The sequence below is a fragment of the Lytechinus pictus genome, chromosome 10 (genome assembly GCF_037042905.1).
Source record: "Lytechinus pictus isolate F3 Inbred chromosome 10, Lp3.0, whole genome shotgun sequence".
NCBI classification, from domain to species: Eukaryota; Metazoa; Echinodermata; class Echinoidea; order Temnopleuroida; family Toxopneustidae; genus Lytechinus; species Lytechinus pictus.
Genome location: NC_087254.1, coordinates 30,468,507 through 30,489,110, shown reverse-complemented (window position 1 = coordinate 30,489,110; position 20,604 = coordinate 30,468,507). Strand labels below are relative to the sequence as shown.

Here is a 20,604-nt window from a genome sequence, read left to right as displayed (position 1 = left end):
ATTAAAATAGATTGAAATGAGTGAACTTCCACACATAGAAATAATTAAAAACGAATGATACCTCTTACTCTCTATATCACAAAAGAAAAAAAACTGAAAACTAATAAATTAAATGATTAATTAATCAATTAGAATAGATTGAAATAAATGATACCTCTGACTCTCTATACTATCACAAAAGAAAAAAAAACTGAAAACAAATAAATTAAGTGATGAATAAAATACATTAATTAATCAATATAATAATACCTCTGACTTTCTACATCACAAAAGACAAAAAAACTGAAAACAAATAAATTAAATGATTAATGTATAAATATAAATACATTAATTAATCAATATAAATACATTAATTAATCAATTAAAATAGATTGAAATGAGTGAACTTCCACACATAGAAATAATTAAAAACGAATGATACCTCTTACTCTCTATATCACAAAAGAAAAAAAACTGAAAACTAATAAATTAAATGATTAATTAATCAATTAAAATAGATTGAAATAAATGATACCTCTGACTCTCTATACTATCACAAAAGAAAAAAAAACTGAAAACAAATAGTGATGAATAATATATACATTAATTAATCAATATAAATAGATTGATAAATAAATAAATAAGTTAATAACTGTATCTATATATAAGTAAATCGACAAATAAATTTCTGAAGAAGTAAATACATACACATTTTATTATTCTCCTTGTTTATTTGGAAAATAAATTGGAGGCCCCCCCCCCCCCCCCCCCCACTCCAGCGCCGCCCATGATAATTCTCACCGGCCGGGGAAACAAGCCCCACGACCACGTTATTTTCCATGATATAACAGTGCAAGGGGCCTCGATAACGAGTATACTAATAGCCGTCATCCGAGCCCCACGAACGTGCGAATGCTGGGAAAAGCGCATTGGACGGGGCCAGTTTCGCGATTATCTTAGGATGCAAGCTTAATAATATACTCGTGATATAGGCCCCGCTACTGTGTTGGAGTGCCTGAAGTGCCGGAGTGCGGGGCCTTTATAACGATTATAGTATTATACTCGTGAAACAGGCCCCGCGAACGGACATTCTGAGCCATTCAACACAGCAGCGGGGCCTATATCACGAGTATATATAGTGAGCTGAAGTTAGCAACCTAGATATTGAGGTATAATCGATTACAATTTTTTTCTCGAGCGGGGCCTATATCACGAGTATGCCCTAACGTTTCATCTATTGCCCATTCAAATGGTATTTTGGTGATCTTTTTGTTTTGTTTTTTTCGCTCAAAACTTGTCGTAGGCAGTGCCGTAACTACGGGGGGGGGGGGGGCACCCAATCGGCTGGCCCCCCCAAAAAAAGGAAAAAGCGGGGACTCATAAGGAGAAAAAGAGAAAGACAGAAAAGGAAAAGTATTGGGAAAGAAGAAATTATTGTATAATATGTTAGGCCTATCAGGCCTCATACAATGTCATAAGAATTTTTTTTTCATAACTTCATGAAACATAATTTGCTCATGGCCGAGGTGTTGAACTCCTGGTGCTTGCATTGTTCGATAATGATATAAAAAATCCCGGGGGGGGGGGCACTTTGACGAGTGGATACCATGCGCGACCCCAAAAACACGTAAAAAGGATGTCTTTTTCAAGATAGGGCACATTACGTACGTAACGTAATAAGGGTGTCAAAAACACTAAAATAAAAAAGGGTATCTATTTCGCTAGGAAAGCTACGTGTTTAGGGTCAAATTTGCGATGGTGTAAAAAATGTTTTATAAAGGATGTACTTTTTGCCCCAACAGTCAACACTACGCGTTTAGAGTACGATTTGCGCGAGTGGGAGGCCGTACTAAACCCAATGATGTAGGTAAAGGTAAAACCGACGACCGACGTCCGTGCATAACTATTAAAATACTTGTACTTGTTTAGGGGTTCAATTCAGGGAATATTTGCCAAGAGTATCGTTTCGTTTCCAATACTTGTTAAGGGTAGGGTTTCACACGCAAATACTTGTTAAGCGGTGCATTTTCAGAATATGGAAAATACGTGTTTAGGGTGCTTTTCGAGACCCCATGGTCGCGCATGGTATCCACTCGTCAATGGAAGTGCCCCCCCCCCCGAAAATAATCCTGTTCAAGAGGATTAAATGGTACTAAAACATTACGGTTTTCAAGTCAATTCACCAAACATATTTCCTCGCACTACGAGTTTATATTTTTTTAGGTAGTAAATATGCTTCTTTTTAATGCCCCCTTTTAAGGTCTGAATAAAAAACACTTCCAGTACGAGCTGAAGCTCGCATTGGTGGATTGGTCAGATACAGTGGCGTAAGAGGCGGAGGGGGGGGGGGCAAGCTGCCCCCCTGGCGGATTTTACCGGGAAAATAAAAGAAAAATGGGAAAAAGACAAAAAGGAGGGAGAAAAAAGGGAAAGGGGAAGGAAAGGAGGAAAAGGAAAGGGAAAAAGGAAAAGAAAACGAAGAAAAACCTTTTTTTTTTAATGGAAAAGGAAGGCAAGCGGGAAAATGTACGAAAGAAGAACATTTGAGAAAGAACAAATCATTCCGAAATAGGCCTATGTCATGCAATACAGGGACCTGGGAACGATTTTTTCAGTGGGGGTGCTGAAATCTCTCCTAAGAGGTGGGGGGGGGGGGGGACAGACACAATTGAGTTTAACATTATTACACACACACACATACCACACACACACACACACATATATATATATATAAATATACATATATATGACAGTCACTTCTTGGCTTTCTTCTTATAAAAGAACATAAATATATAATTAGATAATTCGAGCGCGAAGCGCGAGCTATTTTTTGTGGAAATTTCATGTATTTTGTCCTGAAAATTGAACATTTTGAGCAATGTTTGTGGTCCAAGATGCGTATGTAACAAATAATAATTGTGAGCGCGAGCAGATATTTTTTTTATATACGCTCTGGCCTGATCGAAAGGGACGTGTTATAAGGACTGTTTTACAGTTACCCATGAAGACGATACATATATCAACAATCAAATAATGCGAGCGCGAAGCGCGAGCTGAAAAATTTAACATTCCGACCTAAATACTGGACATTCTAAGCACGTTTTTTAATTATGAGCAGGATAGGTATATTTACAATTGATGCGAGCGCGAAGCGCGAGCGGAAACAAAATTGAGATTTCAGACCCAAAAAACGAGAGATTCTAAGTACTTTTCTAATCATGATGAGTATAGGTATAAAACTATACAATTGATGCAAGCGCGAAGCGCGAGCGGAAATAAAAATGAGATTTCAAACCTAAAAACGAGACATCAGTGCACTTTTCTAATCATGAACAGGATAGGTATGTAACTATACAATTGATGCGAGCGCAAAGCGCGAGCGGAAACAAAATTGAGATTTCAGACCTGAAATGTAAATCAAGAAAATGATGGGTAATTGGATATATTCTTAAATTAATAATGTGAGCGCGAAGCACGAGCAGAACAATTTTTATATTCTGATCTGAAACTCCACACTGAATGTAAAATGGTTTGAACAGATAAAGAATACTCAGACGAACATAAGAATAAAGATTTGATCAAAATCAGACAAGGAATCACAGTTATTGAATTTTTAAGATTAGCATTATTCCCCACTTGTTCTTTTGTATTTTATTATATAAAATTAGGTTTATTCAATATTTTCCTTTCAAGAACCAAAACAGTTGAATTGACAACTGATTTAGTCCATTAGATATTCTTTGCTGCAACTTATTCCATTATAAGGGAGACATATCATTCATTCTGGTATGAAAAAATGAAACAATTTTGATTCCACAAGGAACAGCTAGGATAGTGGGGATGTGACAGCATTGATCAGCCCACCTATTAAATATTCATGACGACATGCATATCACCATTTTCATAAGATATTGCTAAACTTTAGAATTAAATAACTTAAGTAATCCTTATCAGATTTTGATAAAATGTATTTATTTTGATAAAATGTATTTGATATAAATATTTTCGGCCCGGAGTACACCCCCCCCCAAATCAAGCTGCGTATCTGAATAAAACATGCGTGCGCGTGTTTAGAGTTAGACCTAGTATCTGGGCATTCTAAATACATTTTTTATGATAAAAATAAATAATGCGAGCGCGAAGCGCGAGCAGAAAACATTTGATATTCCGATCTGAAAGAGGGTGAATTTAAACACTATTTCAAGTAATGTGTCGGAAAATTCTGAAGGGGGGGGGGGGGTCTACAAAACGTCGTTCATTTTCATTACATTTCTGTCATTTATCATACCTACCACTAGATTTCTAGGAGGTGCGCTGCCTATATATATGGAAAATAACACACGCAGCACCCCCAAATTTTGGGGGTGCTTCACCCCCAGCACCCCCGCTTCCCAGCCCGTAGGGCCATGGGGCAGGGCGAAAAAGACTGTGAAATTTGATTTCTATTACTTGTAATTTTTGTATACAATACACGGGTGGTCGGGCGCGCGCTCTCTAAATTGATTCGACATAAAACCTGGAAGTTTCAAGTCCAACCACCCCAGTGTGTATCACGTATTGCGCGCGACTACGTTTGTATCGGAGTGCTGCCCCGCTGGAGCTTGATTGAGTCGCGTTATATATAGGAGGGATGTTATTGGAATATGTGAAAGACTATGTAAATGATTTGCGATTGTCTGATGTGATAATTATGTACATTATAACATATTTAAAAAAATACAGGGGGAACCTGATTTCGTGGGGGTGCTGCCTATGGAAAATAATACACGCAGCACCCCCAGGATAATTTCTGGGGGTGCTTCAGCACCCCCAGCACCCCCGCTTCTCAGGTCCCTGATGCAATAGCACGGTGGGAAATAAATTAAAAGATGACAAAATGGCAAACAATAGCGGGAAACGAAAGTAGAATGTAATTAGTCGAAAGCTTAATTGGAAAACAAAGAAAAGGGACAAGAAAAAAAAATAATAACACGACCGGGCTGCCGATGATTGAAATTAAAGAGCGGGAAGAAAGATGGACTGCATACAACATTGTGCTATAAGCTTGCCTAAATTTTATGCAAATAAGCTATACCGGGGCTTTGCCCCAGACCCAACGCAGTAGGGGCTCTTCATTTATAACCTTCAAATGGCTCTATAACGCCCCCCCGTTAAATCACGTTCAATCACTGGCATACAGGCGCGGGGGGGGGGGGGTCTTGGTTCCACACCCAAGAGGAAATAAAAGAAATTATAGGAGACAACGTATAATGAAATGTGTTATTTGCTGGATATAATGGAAAAATCTATCACATAATTAGAATTTAATTTCAATAGGCAATTTTTTTTCCAGCTCGCTTTGCACGCTGGCGACTTTTTACAAATTTTTTCCACATTGCTATGTTTTGCCCCCTCAAAATATTTGGTTCATTACACAGCTGGGTTGAATAAGTATGTTGTGTAAAAGCTATATTTTGTATATGCCCGCGATTTGATTAAAATAACGGCAATCTGCGAGGTTTAAATGACTTTGATATCAAGAAGTTCCGGGGGCTCCGCCCCGGACCCCGACCGCACATCACTGCGTATGGAAGGGTTGGGACTTGGCCCCAAACAGTTCTACAAACAAGAACAAAAAAAGGGAGGAAAGAAAAGCAAAGGAAAAGTGTAGGATATGATTTTATTTACTGAATATAATGTCAAAAAATAGCTCAAAGTTAGATTCTCATGAAAAGGTGATTTTTTTTCTCGCTCGCTTCGCTCGCTCGGGACTTATATAAAGCAGCTTTTTAGCACATGGGCTATACTGCGCCCCTGGTTTTTTTTTTTACCCTTCACGCTACAGCCGCAAAGAATCCGGTTCACAGTGGCGTACAGACCACCAAAAAAAAAAATCTAAAGAGAGAAGAGTGAAATATATAATTCTCTGGATATCATGTCAAAATCTATCACAAAATTAGATAAATTCTGCCCGATACGCAATATCTGGCCTTCTCAAAATAGTCGTCTCGTTACACTTGTTCATACCATGATATGACCGGGAAATTTCTGAACATAAAATAATTTCAGCTCGCACTTCGCGCCCGCATCATTTTCGATAGTAAAGTACGCACGTCGATCTGAATATCACAAAATTTCAGATCGCACTTCGCGCTCGCAATATTTAGTGAGATACGTATAGACCAATCATGTTCATGACTATAAAAAGTGCTCATGACTGTGTTTAGGTGTAAAAAAGGTCAACACGCGCTTAATTGAGCTCGCATTAGACGAGATATTTATGCTCTTCATGAATTCCTAAAAAATAGTCTGTCCCTGTTTGAGGTCAATATATACCAACAATTTCAGATCCCGCTTCGCGCTTGCATTGTTTGTTTAGCGAGACAGGAACGTATCGTGATTACAAAAAAATGCTAATGTCCCTTTATTGGGTGTGAATATTCAAAATGTTCAGCTCGCGCTTCGCGCTCACTAAGTGACCCAATTCTTTTTGCTGGGGCCCCTCCAATGCCGTACCCACGGTACGTCACTGACCGTAGGCTACTCTGGCCAGACTTGGTGCCCCTTTGCACTATGTCTTATCTGTGTATTTTGTTACAATAAAAAATGTTTTTTTCAGAGCACTAGCTGTCAAGACTGTATCCTCGAAGTCTTGATGCTTTTGTGCACTTGCGCTCTGCGATGTCTTGCCTCCAATGTTGTACTTTTTATCATTCCAATTTATTTTGTTCATATTCTGTGACAAGAACTTATTCTGTTATTGATATCTCATGCCACACTTTTATGAATACAATGTCAAGTATGACGGGGGCAGTAGAAATGGGGACTGGCTTTGGCCCCCCATTTTTTCTCCAAAACTGTGTAAGCCTAACACGTAACATGGTCACCCACCCATTAAAAATCATTCCGCACCCCTTGTACGAACATATACCGAAGTAGGCTTGTAAGCATGTACTTTTAGCTTATTATTCAGGTTCTTGAATGTTATTTATTTTTTGCCTTTGGAACCACCATGATTTTCATCTTTTTGTTATAATTGGGTACCAGCAGTGGCCTTTTGAGGGGGGGGGGGGTCAGGGTTAACAGGTAAGAAAATTTAGTAAAATAAAAATAAATTTGCCTACATCTCTTGTAAACTGAGATTCAATGTGCTCTTTTCATTTCAGTTCTGCAAAATCTGTTTCTTTGCATATATACTTGCAGAAGTTATTTTTTTCAAGAAAAACGTTTTTATTCGTTGAATACTGCTGTCTACTTTCATAGATGCCTTAAAAAGTATTCTTCTCGTGAGGGCGCTCACGACTTAATTTATTGTACAAGCCAACGACTTACAGCGATCAATAAATGGGTAGACATGAGAACTGCCAGACTAGAGAATTTCACTTCTAATGAAGATAGCCAAAATTATTGTAGTACCTCAGTCTCAATTGCTCTACGGCTGCCATACGGCGAGTCGAAAAAGCCATTCTAACATTTTTGTACCAGTTACATTGTGGGTAGTTTGAATGAAAATGAATAAAACGGCTGTTTTCGACTCGCCGTAGGGAATGTTACAGTAGCATTTTGTGACGCATACATGTATTCCGTAGTAGGAAATCTAAATTTTCCCTTGACGTATATTTCATATGATTATGGTCTGCATGGTCTGTGCATACAGTTTGCGTACTTTGTTCCAACTCACTAAATACTGTATAGAAAGACAACCAATCGACTTCTTGCAATCTATGTATAATCCTATTTTCTCACCTCCTATCCAGAAATCTATGGAGATCTTTCTGATTCCGATGATGAATTTATGTCATAATTATTTCGGTTAAAATCATGGACACCAACTTGTATCACTGTTTAGTTTCAAATTCATTAAAATGCTTTCATTATAAAATCAGATAACCATGTATGAATTTGCTTAACAATCGACTTTACATCACGAACCCCTGCAAATTCCTGGTCTGCCCCTATATAACTACATGACTGTCCTACTATCTTAAAAATCTATTCGTTTGTCTCTTTTTTCAGACAGCATTGGCCAACCTTTTACTTTGAAGCATCCTGGGTTTTAGAACTCAAAGTCCGTTAGCCAGAAATACCATTCATTATTTGATAAGCTTCGATTTTTTCATCATAGTACTCAATTGTATTTTTCTCTAAGAAAAATATGTAGTTACCCTAAGGCCTAAGCCACATTATTTTTATGGAGTGATACGTCAGTTGGCAGCTCAATGACCAAGTACAATTAATTTCAATTCCAGGGTGAAAAGTTTTCCCAAAATGTTTTGTTATGGAATGACAAATAAACTAATATGAACAAGATGAGTATACAATGAATTTCGATAATTATTTAGTATGGATAAACTTTTAGGATACTACACCATTGAATCTCAACTTCTGCTCATTTTAGTGTTATTTTCCTCATCACTCTCTTTCTCAGTTTAGTTTTGTTCTCTACATTTAAAAGATATGATTGTCTATTTTTGAAACACCATTTTCCACTTTTATTCATCAAAATAATCTCTCCTGTCGTCCACCCCCTTTTTCTATTTCGGTAATAAATTTTCTCCTGTTTCTATCAATATTTATCATTGTCTCCTATGTGTTTTATTAAATGTTAACTAAAAATCAACAATAATTGAAAGGTTGGTATCAAACCTTACATAAAGCTGAATCAAACAATTTGAGTGTTGGTTCGAACCATTTAAAGAGGTAAATGAAACATTCCGAAAGGGATATTACTCCTACTATAGTAACAAATCACAACATTCACAGAATATTAGGCTTGTTGAAAATTAAAAATTTTATTTCAATTTCGTTGACAGCGAACGATACGAGTGCCTTCACGAACCTGTACAATCATGAACATGTGTTTTTAATATATTTTTTAAAAAAAGGTACTCCATTTTTAAAAGTCGGACACACTTCGATAAAAATTGCATATTTACATCAAAAACTTTGATTGTGACTCTCATGGGAGGGGGAGGGGCACGTGCCCCCCCCCCCTTGGATCTGCCAGTGATTAAATATCATTAGAAAATGATAAAGATATCCTGTTTGAAGCTTTTTTGAAGGAAAGGTATTCAACAATAACAGAAAATATTTTGGTTTGAAATCAGTGGTGGATCTCAGCGGGGTCGGAGGGTAGGGGGTTTAACTTCACCGTGGGCTCCCTGAAAAGAAGAGGGGGGAAAACTCAAACACCACCATTCCCTGATGTCGAGGGTCGCACAGGCAGAATAGTGATGTATCTACGGGAGGGGACGGGGTGGGACATTTGGGAGCGATGAACTTAAGTGAGCACATTAATCAACTGCAAACAATTGACATTTTTCAAGTCATATATTATGAGTAATTGCCAAATTTGTTTCTGGATCAAGTTGGAAGTGCTCTATGCTGACAATTAAAGCTAGGTTTAACCCTTGTCTAAACTAGAATTTTGAATCACACTTCTATGGAATGATTGCTTCATAATATTTCTTTCATATTCTTGGCAATTATAATGTACCAATAATAAAATAAAATTTGTTATATGTATATTCATATTCTTCCCATCTCACGAGTCAAATATATTTTTTTACTATTTGTTACAGAACAATAAGACAATTTCTAATTGATGAATTAGTTGACAAATGGCACTCCATAAAAGTGTGGTCTAAGTTAACCCCTGAAGACATAGGGCCTTTTCACACGTGAATCTTGAATCATCATTGTATTGACGATTGCAATTCGTCTTTAGAATCATCGGACCTTTCACACGCTCACTCGAAAACTGTGATTTGAATTCAAATTTCAGAGCGAAAGCGGGATGTGTCCTTGGTGACTTGTCAATCAAAGCACTGCATCGATACGATGAGTGCATGACAATTGTATTATCCACGGAAGTGCTTGAAGGGACACGTAAGCTCCGCCCCCAAGATGTTTTGGAGGTCAAGCCTTTCACACGTAAAATTCGTATCGTAATTTGAGTGAGACTTAACTGGAATTCACCTCCGGAGTAGAATTTGAATTCGTGATTGTGATTAGCGTTCGTGATTCTAGTTTGGTTTCACCAAGGAGATGTCACCTCTAGAGGTGATAAACCGTGATATCTCTTTGGTTTCACACATGCTAAAATTTTGTTATTAGCCTTACTTTTCACTGGAATCATCATTCAGATTACGATATTTTATCGTGTGAAAGGGCGGTAAGTCATGCCTTTTATAAAGAAATTTGATAAAGACAAAACAATGGGGAATGCAGGGAGAGTCGCAGTGAAAGACGCATAAATGTAATGCCCTTCCTGGTAAAAAAAGGGGGCACATGTAGACTTCCGTCAAGGCACAATAGGAGAGAATAATACAAAAGAGATAATTTCATCATGCGTGATCACATAACAAAATAAACAAACGAATAATAACATTTTAGTTAATGTTCCATACAAAATGACTTCGTGACTTTTGGAAGTGTTCTCATCCCTGCATGGCATAATGACTCTCATTTTGATATGATCAGAAGTTCGATTGTCACTTTGAGAACAGGACCGAAATATTCCTGTCGTATTTTCATGAAGGGACTAATATTCCTACATCTGTTATGAATAAAACACACACATAAATACATACATGAATATATTTGAACAACTAATAATATGATTATCAACTGGTAATGCATGATTGTCAATACCGAAATCAGAAAACAAAATTACTAAATAAAAAATCTTATTTTCGATGATGACGTAGAGTTGTGTTTCACTTTACGCCATTATTGCAATATTCCCCAAACTATAATTTAATCGTATTGCATCTTCCATAGTTATTGACCAATTAAGCATTCAATATAATCATAATTTGACCACTGCTACTTCATGTCAGTAATTAAGGGTTAGAGATTTATATATTTTTTATTTTATTTCATATGTAATACATTGTTCAAAAGCAAAATGTACCAATAATTGATTGGGAAATATATTTGTCCTGTATAGCCCGCATTTCATACATCATCACATACAATTGCGATAAATCATTTAATATAAAATTAAATAAAGAATCGCACACTGCAAAAACTCTGGTGTTGATTTAACACCAGCCCGGAATCTATATATGTCCACACCAGAAAAGTATTGACACAACACCAGTTTGGAATCAAACCGATGCTGTTTTACTACTAATTGGTGTTGTATAAACACCTTTCTGGTGTTAGACCAAAACGAAACTGGTGTTGTTTAACACTTCTCTGGTGTGGACATATATAGATTCCGGGTTGGTGTTAAATCAACACCAGAGCTTTTGCAGTGCATCTGGAAAAGAGAGTTTGAGACTTTCCAACATCTCGTATGTACACATCCGAATTCCAGAGAAGGCACAATTCCTGGTTTGGGAAACCTACATCACCGAGTTTTCGCTAGCAAAATGAATATTGAAATTCATTTTTTAACACTTATCTGATAGATCAAACAAAATCCTGAATGAATAATTCTCCTTCTTTCCTTCATAGTTATGGTGAACAAATAATAGTACGTTAACCGAATGAAAAAAGTGACTCCATTAACGTATTAGAGCGAGAAAAATCACAATACCATATATACACAACAAAAAAAGTAAGTCCCCCCTAAATCAAATTGCTGTAACTTTTGAACGGAATTATTTTGAAATATGATATTTCGTAGGTGGTTTTCTACACTCATTAAGCAACTCCTGGGGGAAAATGAGATTGATCGGGTGAGTCATGCATGAGTAAATAAAGATTAAATTAAAAATGACAATTTTTGAAAGTCACAAGAGTCGTTTTTCAGATTGTGCAAATAATACAATGTTGGGCAAAAGCTGTTTTTAGGTGATTTTTATGGTGTTAATGCTGTTTTACTATCCATTATTTAGCCACTCCACACACAATTTTTATATCGTATGTTTATGGTGGAGTGAGCACAATGTATTGCAGGGGCCGCGGAAGCGGGGGGGGGGGGGTTCACCCCCTCCACTTTTGCTCTAAAAGCATGTACAAAAATGCAAAAATGACCATACGATTGGGATTTTTTGCATGGTCAGCCCCCCCCCCCCACTTTGAAAACCGTTCCGCAGCCCCTGTATTGTGACGTATCATCATAGGGGTTTATGGTAGTATCCTATACAACTTGTTAGATCATGTTAACATTTGAAAATGTTGGTGGCTCCCCCGATTATAGGCCCCTCCCCCATTTAAAAATTCTGGATCCACCACTGATTTGTCCATAAATTAAACTGATCCTGAGAAATTGTTAGGAAAATAATACATTTATGCAGTATAAAGAGTATTCATTCCCAAGTTATCGAAAGTGCTCGCTCAACCATGAAAATGTTACAAGTTCGGAAAGTGTGTGGTGATAGAAATGATGGATGATAAAAACAACAGCAATTAAGTCACATTTGAAACCGAATTTGCCCCCATTATTCACTTTATTACTCCTCAAAAATGAGTCTGTGACATTGAAAATGCCCCTTTTCAACTTTGATGCATGCTCTTGCACAGAATTCTGCCCACAGGTTGATAAACATAACTGCCAAATGACATTGCTAAAGACAGCCTTGAAAAAAAGTTCCACCACATTGAATAGGGGGTTACTTATTCTTAAACATATGCACCCATAATGTACACAAGTCTATGAGAGAGGAAGTCAACATTTTAACAAATATGAAATGAGGGTTTGTTTCATGGACGGTTTTTGTTACTTCTGCCAACAGTTATTTCATGAAACTTCGCACATGGCTTCAGTGTAACACTATCCAACATGTGCGCACACCAAAATAACCATTTGATACGGCACAGAGTGGGGCCAGGGCCTTAAACTTTCTTCTCATTTGCATAATTTTTTAATATTGTGTGCTCACTGAAGCATTACTCATCGGGATTTTCATAAAAATGAAATCAAATGGACCATGCAAGGAGGTTTGTGACGGATATCCATAATTAGCAATTGCATTTTTTCCAATAACGTAAAAAAGAGCTAATCACATTCCACATGTTCATTCAAGCGTGAATGTTTGATTAAACGCATTTGAATCATTGAAGCATGTTAATCGATCATGAACATAACAAAAAAGTTGAGAAAAGATAATTTCGGTTACCAAAATGAAACAATACTTGCCTATGATATTTGAAATTCGTATTTTTTTCTTTCATAAAATGTTCATTGATCCGTGAAACAATGAATATTGTTGAAGATACTCTTCCCAAAAATAACTATCATCATATTCGATCATTTTTATCGATAGAAATGTGTAAAAATTCCAATTATAGCAAATTTTAATTTGTGTTTATTCAACCGTGAAATTTAGCAAAAAAATTGTATCGTTTATTAGAAAGTACCCTTTACAAGCCTTCTGACCATTTTTCATGATGAGAATATGGAATTCGTTCCAATAAAGTAGAATCAAAATCATGATATTTGGTTTGTGACTTTTGAAAAGTGACAGTAGTGGCAGTAATGTTTATCAACCTATGGGCACAATTCTGTGCAAAAATGAAATCGATTTGTTCATTTATGGATGAGTGAGCACACATCAAAGTGGGAAATTGGGTATTTTCAATGTCACAGACCCATTTTAAATGGTAATAAAATGAATATTGGGGGCAAATTCGGTTTCAAATGTGACTTTAATTGCTGTTGTTTTTATCATCCATCATTTCTATCACCACACACTTTCCGAAGTTTTAAAATTTTCATGGTTGAGCGAGCATATTCGAAAACTTAGGAATGAATACTCTTTATACTGCATACATGTATTTTTTCTTACAAATTCTCATGATCAGTTTAATTTATGGACAAATCAGTGGTGGATCCAGAATTTTTAAATGGGGGAGGGGCCTATAATCGGGGGAGCCACCAACATTTTCAAATTTTAACATGATCTAACAGGTTGTAGAGGATACTACCATAAACCCCTTTGATGATACGTCACTACACAGGGGCCGCGGAACGGTTTTCAAAGGGGGGGGGGGGGGGGGCTAACCATGCAAAAAATCACAATCGTATGGTCATTTTTATATTTTTGTACATGCTTTTGGAAAAAAAGTGGGGGGCTGAGCCCCCCCCCCCCCCCGCGGCCCCTGCATTATTGTGCTCACTCAACCATGAACATACGATATCAAAATTGTGTGTGGAGTGGCTAAATGATGGATAGTAAAACAGCATTAACACCATAAAATTCACCTAAAAAAAACTTTTGCCCAGCTTTGTATTTGCACAATCTGAAAAACGACTCTTGTGACTTTCAAAATTGGTCATTTTAAATTCAATCTTTAATTACTCACGCATGACTCAACCTATCAATCTCATTTTTCCCCAGAGGTTGCTTAATGAGTGTAGAAAACCACCTACGAAATATCATATCTCAAAATAATTCCGTTCAAAAGTTACAGCAATTTGATTTAGGGGGGACTTACTTTTTTTGTTGTGTATATATATATATATACGGTAATTGGTTTCCACTTTTTAAATAGTCCAGTACAAACAGAGACTGCTTTTGATTATTTACATTGCAGGGCCCTCCCTGGTAACGATTTTTTGACTGGGGGTGCTGATTTAAATTTGACAAGCAAAAAAAAAAAAAAAAGGGGGGGGGGGTTCACTACACAATGCACGTTATTTTGGTCCAAGAAAAAGTGTCAAGCAAAAAAGAACAAACAAATTTCACTACAAAATGCAGGTTATTTTGGGTCCAAAAGTATTTGACAAGCCCCCCCCCCCAAAAAAAAAGGGGGGTTTCACTACAAACAAATAGGTAACTTTCCTAACATTTATCAATTTTTAAACACCTACCAGAATTCTTGGGGATGCCGCTTCCCAGGGCCATGTCACATCGTCCAGGTGGAGCAGTTTGGGTAGTCACAGTCACATGACCATATAACATTTACTGGCTGCACTCTAACTACTTGCTGGTTCAACTGAGCAAGATTGTCAGAAGAATAGGAATGAGACAGGAAATGATCACAAATCACTACGGGCTCCCTTTCCCCTGAACTGTTTAGACAGATTAAAGAGACCAAGTACCACCCAATTTTTACAAAGGCACCAAGCAGGAGTTGTGCCAACTTCGAGTTTGAGCAAACAAAATTATATAATGGAACATAGTAACACTAATGTTAAAATCCTTAATTTAAATTGAATATATGGGCTCCCAAAGTAGAAATAAATATACATTTTTTTATTATAGACGAAGAACCATACAACCTCGACCAACGTAGACGGGTCGATGTTTGGCTACCCACAGTTTAAATAAGAGTTAAGTAAAAACCAAATGTGGATTAACATACAGTACTCTGTCTATGCTTATGTGGAAGTTGTCCGGGAAATCTTAATAACATCGAATTCCAGCCACAATGTAGTCATTTACGCCAGCTAGGTGAATTTTGCCTAATTTAGTTGCCATACCATATCAGTGACTGGAAAGTTCGGTACAAAGTCAGTAATCGCTTCTGGGTGAGCATTCCTGAAGTCTAACAATTCTTCAAGGCACTGAAGAACAACAGGATCGAATGAATAATAGAACTTATTAGCAAACAGGTGGGTCACCTTCGCCAGGTAATTCAGATAGCCAACGCCGAAAACGCAGAGGGCGCGGACGTACTTTCCTTTACAAGCTGGATGCGTGGGTACATCACCCCACTTCATAAAGCGTACATTTGCATCCCATGTTGCGTTGGCGTAACCTCCCGGAATACCAGGACTACGGTTGAGAGTCACCCAGTAATGCTCATCTGGACTAAACGTGTCCTCTGACCACTGAAGAAGATCTACAGCCACTTGGTTGTGTATTACGTAATCAACGAATTGGCGACTTGCTGCGTAGTAAGCGTTGCCGAAGTAGATGGTAAGATTATGCGGAGGTGGCGTCTTTAGCTTCCGCGTTGCTACCATTTTGCCGTTGGCAGCGATGAAGTGTGACCTAGTCCTGCCTTTGATGTATGACGGTGGGAGAATGCCGTTGATATCGTTCTTGTCTTTGTACGCCTCCAATTGGCGCACTACCTCAAGATTTGTCTTAAGCGGAAAGTCTTGGGCACAGAGGTTGATGACATACCGCCATTGGACCTTGTGCTGCAGGAGATCCGACATACAATTGACATCGGCTTGGAGGCGAGTGAATCCTGCGTACTGAACATCTTCAACTCTAGAGGGGATGAAGACATTGTCAAAGCAAGACGCCATACCTCTAATCGCATCCTGATATGCAGGTGGGGACTTCACGTCGGGATGGATGCAGTAAACGTTTTGAGGATGATAAATGGCGCGCAACAATCGCTCCACTTGTGCCGACTCCTTGTGCGTCACTATAATAAAAGCGACGGGATATTCCTCTTCCTCAACAGATCGCGGTTTCTCTGGATAGCGTCGCTCTCTTTTGAATACCTCGCAATCCTTTGTCCACCCCAAAACAATTTCATCTGAAGGCACTGCTATCGACCCCTTCTGTTTCCCCATCAGACGGTTAGCCTCATCTATGGCTCGTTGGTTATCAGCCACGATAGAAGAGCAATTAACTTGGTAGTGCCTGTGATACATTGGAGCTACAAATGAAGAATTCCATGATCCATCGAACTGTGCTTTCGGTGGCGTCACAGTCACATTTTCATTGCTGCTACTACTATGGTTGACAAAGGTCCTCGAGTGTGATGTCGTCTTGGATTTGGCTTCTGTGTGATTGGGTTTCAAACCTCGAGCTTTTTTCTCTCTCATCCGATCCTTAATTAGGTGATGATAATCACCCCCGTCCCCGCTCATGTACACAATGAACTGTCCCAACCCGAAGGTGATAGTAAGAAGTAACAATTTTTTGTAAAATGAACAGTAAGACATTTTGAACAGTTAATGGATATATTATTTGAGACTTCAAGGAATGATGGTCTTCAAGTAATACATTACTTCGAGCTTGTCAGATGCATATTCCAAGGTGAACTCGGAAGTTCAATCCTCATGTGGTTCTATTACCTAAGCCACACTATTACCATCTCGAAGTATACGGAAAAAAGGTTCGCTTCAACACAAATCTGAGGTATTTCAATGAGCTGTAACTTTCCGATTTCTCTTGCAGCGTTTATAGTAGCTTGTATGTATCACATTCTTCAATAACTGAATACATGCTTTGTCATCAACGCATTCAATTTTCTTGTTCCAAACGATAAACTAGATGCCTAGGAAAAAAATATGAAAGAATATAGTCTAATGGAAACTTGAATTAAGCATCTAGACAGAATCCTCATCCACTCATTCTCCTCTTGCGGCACTGGAAACTGAACTACACACCAAGTTGACATAGGGCGGTAAATGATGTTTGGCAATATCACGGCTGAAAAAAGTCACTTCCATTCACCATTTGCATATTAGAAAGCAGTTGCTATGGTTTCGTATGTAGATCAATATATCAACTGATGAGATGAAGCTACGATCGTTTGAAGGTCTCAATTAATTAAGGATGCCTTGCCTACAATGGTTTTTGCCGATCACGCCGAATGTGTATGCTTCAATAAGCTGGAAGCCTGGATGGTTAAGGGTAAGGATTCAGGAACTATCTGTGTATACGACAAAAGACAAAGATAAAAAAAAAACTTGTTAAATTTCTCTCGATTGCTCTTCATATTTGTCACGATTTGTCCATTGTACGCTCATGTTACAGCACTACAAAGATGAAAGATTCCATATACCTTCACAACGATAGATTCCATATCCCTTCACAACTTTTTTCTGTGGCAAAATATTTTGTTTCAGCTGATAAATCATCATTGTTATCAAGCTGTCTTATCAAATATTCTGTAAACTACTACGTTCATTTAACTTGTCAAATCAATCGACAAAGTTTAGATTTTAGAATGATAAAGCGTGTTGTGATCGAAACAAGCAGGGTATCAAGGCAGAAAACCATGTCGTACAGACATACTCAATTATGTGTTGCCATACATCATGTCACGGGGATTCTAAGTCAGTGGTGAAATATATAGATAAATATATAGGGACGGAATACATATAGGGAATCAGTTGTTAATACGGAAAAAACCAATCCCACTTATACTTCGTTCATCCAATGATCCAATGAAGAAGTAAAAAAAGGAGGTTCGCTGCAAAAAAAAAATCTCCTTAAACTCCCCAGAAAAGTACTTAAGCAGAGTCGAAAGAACCCGACACTTTATTGCTTAAGTCCTCGTAAACACTTTAACTGTTATGTAGAACAATCATGCAATGAATATCTTCTTAAAACAGAACCTCCGAAAAGTGAAGCATTTCAAGTACAATAAACGACGGCATTCTATTGAAAGTCAGTTATTTCATTTTGTTTAGCAACTTTTGGAAAATTACAGATCATCTGCTGCAACAAAATTTACAATTGCGAAACTAGATCTGCAATTAAAAGTAAACTGACAGAAAATCGGTAAATGATGGGGTCTGAAAACATAAAATGTGATAATCGCACCTTTATATTTTTATGTATTTTAAAAGGATAATGGATGTATAATGCGTAAAGCGCAAAGCCCCTTATGGGCACTGGAAATTCAGGGGTTTTAACGTTATACTTTCTTGTGCATATCTTGGTCATGAAAAACAAGCCTATATACTTCTAAAACGCAAAATTTAATAATGTTAATAATAATAATACGCAACATTTGTATAGCGCTTAATACAAATTAATGTTTCTGAGCGCTGCATACTATTACCCCGGCTTTAGCATGGCTACCCTGATCAGGCACATCGAGCATTCAAGGAATTCCTTTTATATTATTAATACCCTTTTACTACACCTGTGTGGAGAGCGGCAAATGCATGTAGATAAACGCCTTGCCAAAGGACGCGAAAGCTGCGGTGGGATTTGAACCCCGGGCCTTGTGGTTCAAAGTCCGAAGACTTATCCACTGAGCCACAATACCTCTGCAATGACAAGTGACCATCCTCCTTAGAAGATTGCTTGGCAACTGACTGGTCTCAAGATAACCATTGCTTACTACATAGGCCTACAAGCTATTTTAGACTTATATTTTTCTGCAGATTTTGTCCACTATCCTATCAAGGCCGTATTACACGAGCGAGGAAGCGCCTGTGTACCCTCAATCCACGCGTAATTTACTTCCTTTGACCAGGTTCATAAAACGTGTTATAGAGTTAGAAGCTATTGAAATCCTTCAATCTGATCCGCTACATGGTACAGTAGATTTGTAATAGAAATTGTGCATTAATTTTTATATATTTTTTTCATGAAAGATATATTTTCCTTGGCCCGTATTCTGAAGTCGGGTTTAACTTAGACCACGGTCTAACTCTGTGCTAAAATTATAATGGGAGCCAAAAATTCAAAAATTCTGTTTATATTTTATATTTCTTATGTTTACCATTTTGTTTCCTTTTGCTTTCATAATGAAGAGAATCCTTCAGTTATCATTCCCAGACAATTATGGACAATTTGAGTGTCAAATGAGTTAATAAATTGGGTGTGTACTCTTAAGGATTTGTGCCCCAATTGACTCTCTATACTTAAACCATAACTTTCATAGGCGGATCCAGGGGGGGGGGCGAGGGGCCCGGGCCCCCCCTATTGGCGGAGCAAAAAAAGAAAAAGAAAGAAAGAAAAAGAGGGGGAAAAAGGAGGGAAAAGAGATAAAAAGAAGAGGAAGACGAGTGAATAAAATAAGATGAGGGGAACACTTGGAAAATAAAAATAATCTTTCATGTCACTTAATAAATTTTCGCTCGCGCTTCGCGCTCGCATTGCCTGTTAGGTGATTTTCATATCTTGTTCAATATGGAGTTTAAATATCAAGTTTGGAAGTCAATATACAAAACATTTCACCTCGGAAATAAAACTTTCATTATTTTGTGTGATTTATCAATTATTGTTTTTAAAAAGTGCTCTGTAAGAATGTCAGCTTTATGGTCTGAATATTAAAGGTCAAGTCCACCCCACAAAAATGTTGATTTGAATAAATAGACAAAAATCAAACTAGCAAAATGCTGAAAATTTAATCAAAATCGGATGTAAAATAAGAAAGTTATGACATTTTAAAGTTTTGCTTATTTTTCACAAAACAGTGATATGCACAACTCAAATGAGAAAGTTGATGATGTCCCTCACTCACTATTTCTTTTGTTTTTTATTGTTTGAATTATACAATATTTCATTTTTTTTAGATTTGACAATAAGGACCAACTTGACTGAATCATATAGTATTAAACAATGCCCATTCCACATGTTCAGGGAGGAATTAATCGTTGTTTCATTTGACAATGAGGAGAAAAATGGGATATTCCCTATTTTATATGATAAAATACAAAAGAAATAGTGAGTGGATGACATCATCAGTCTCCTCATTTGCATACCCAACAGGATGTGCATATAACTGTTTTGTGAAATTAAGCAAAACTTTAAAATGTCATAACTTGCTTATTTTACATCCGATTTTGATGAAATGTTCAGTGTTATGTTTGTTGGATTTTTCTCTTTTTATTTATATCAACATTTTGTTGGGGTGGACTTGTCCTTTAACATTTTCTGCTCATGCTGCGCTCTCGCAAATTTTGATTTATCAGGTACCTATTATTTTCGTGTATTCCATAAAGTTGTCAAAATATCGCTTTTCAGGTCTGATCAAAAACGTTTCAGCTTGCGCTGCACGCTCGCATTTTGATTGGCGAGTTATGAATATCTCAATATTGATTAT

The 20,604-nt window shown here is 37.4% G+C and overlaps 1 protein-coding gene across 1 annotated transcript; it reads right to left on the bottom strand.

Moving 5' to 3' along the window:
- Positions 1 to 8,725: 8,725 nt before the first annotated feature.
- On the bottom strand, positions 8,726 to 19,485 carry LOC129269452 (N-acetyllactosaminide beta-1,6-N-acetylglucosaminyl-transferase-like). The gene has a single exon (XM_054906952.2). The coding sequence runs from the start codon at positions 16,757 to 16,759 to the stop codon at positions 15,317 to 15,319; it is 1,443 nt and encodes a 480-aa protein (XP_054762927.2). The 5' UTR covers positions 16,760 to 19,485; the 3' UTR covers positions 8,726 to 15,316.
- Between the last annotated feature and the right edge of the window lie 1,119 nt (positions 19,486 to 20,604).

Coding starts and splice junctions, on each gene's coding strand:
- LOC129269452 (XM_054906952.2), bottom strand. CDS start 16,759: ATGTCTTACTGTTCATTTTACAAAAAATTGTTACTTCTTACTATCACC.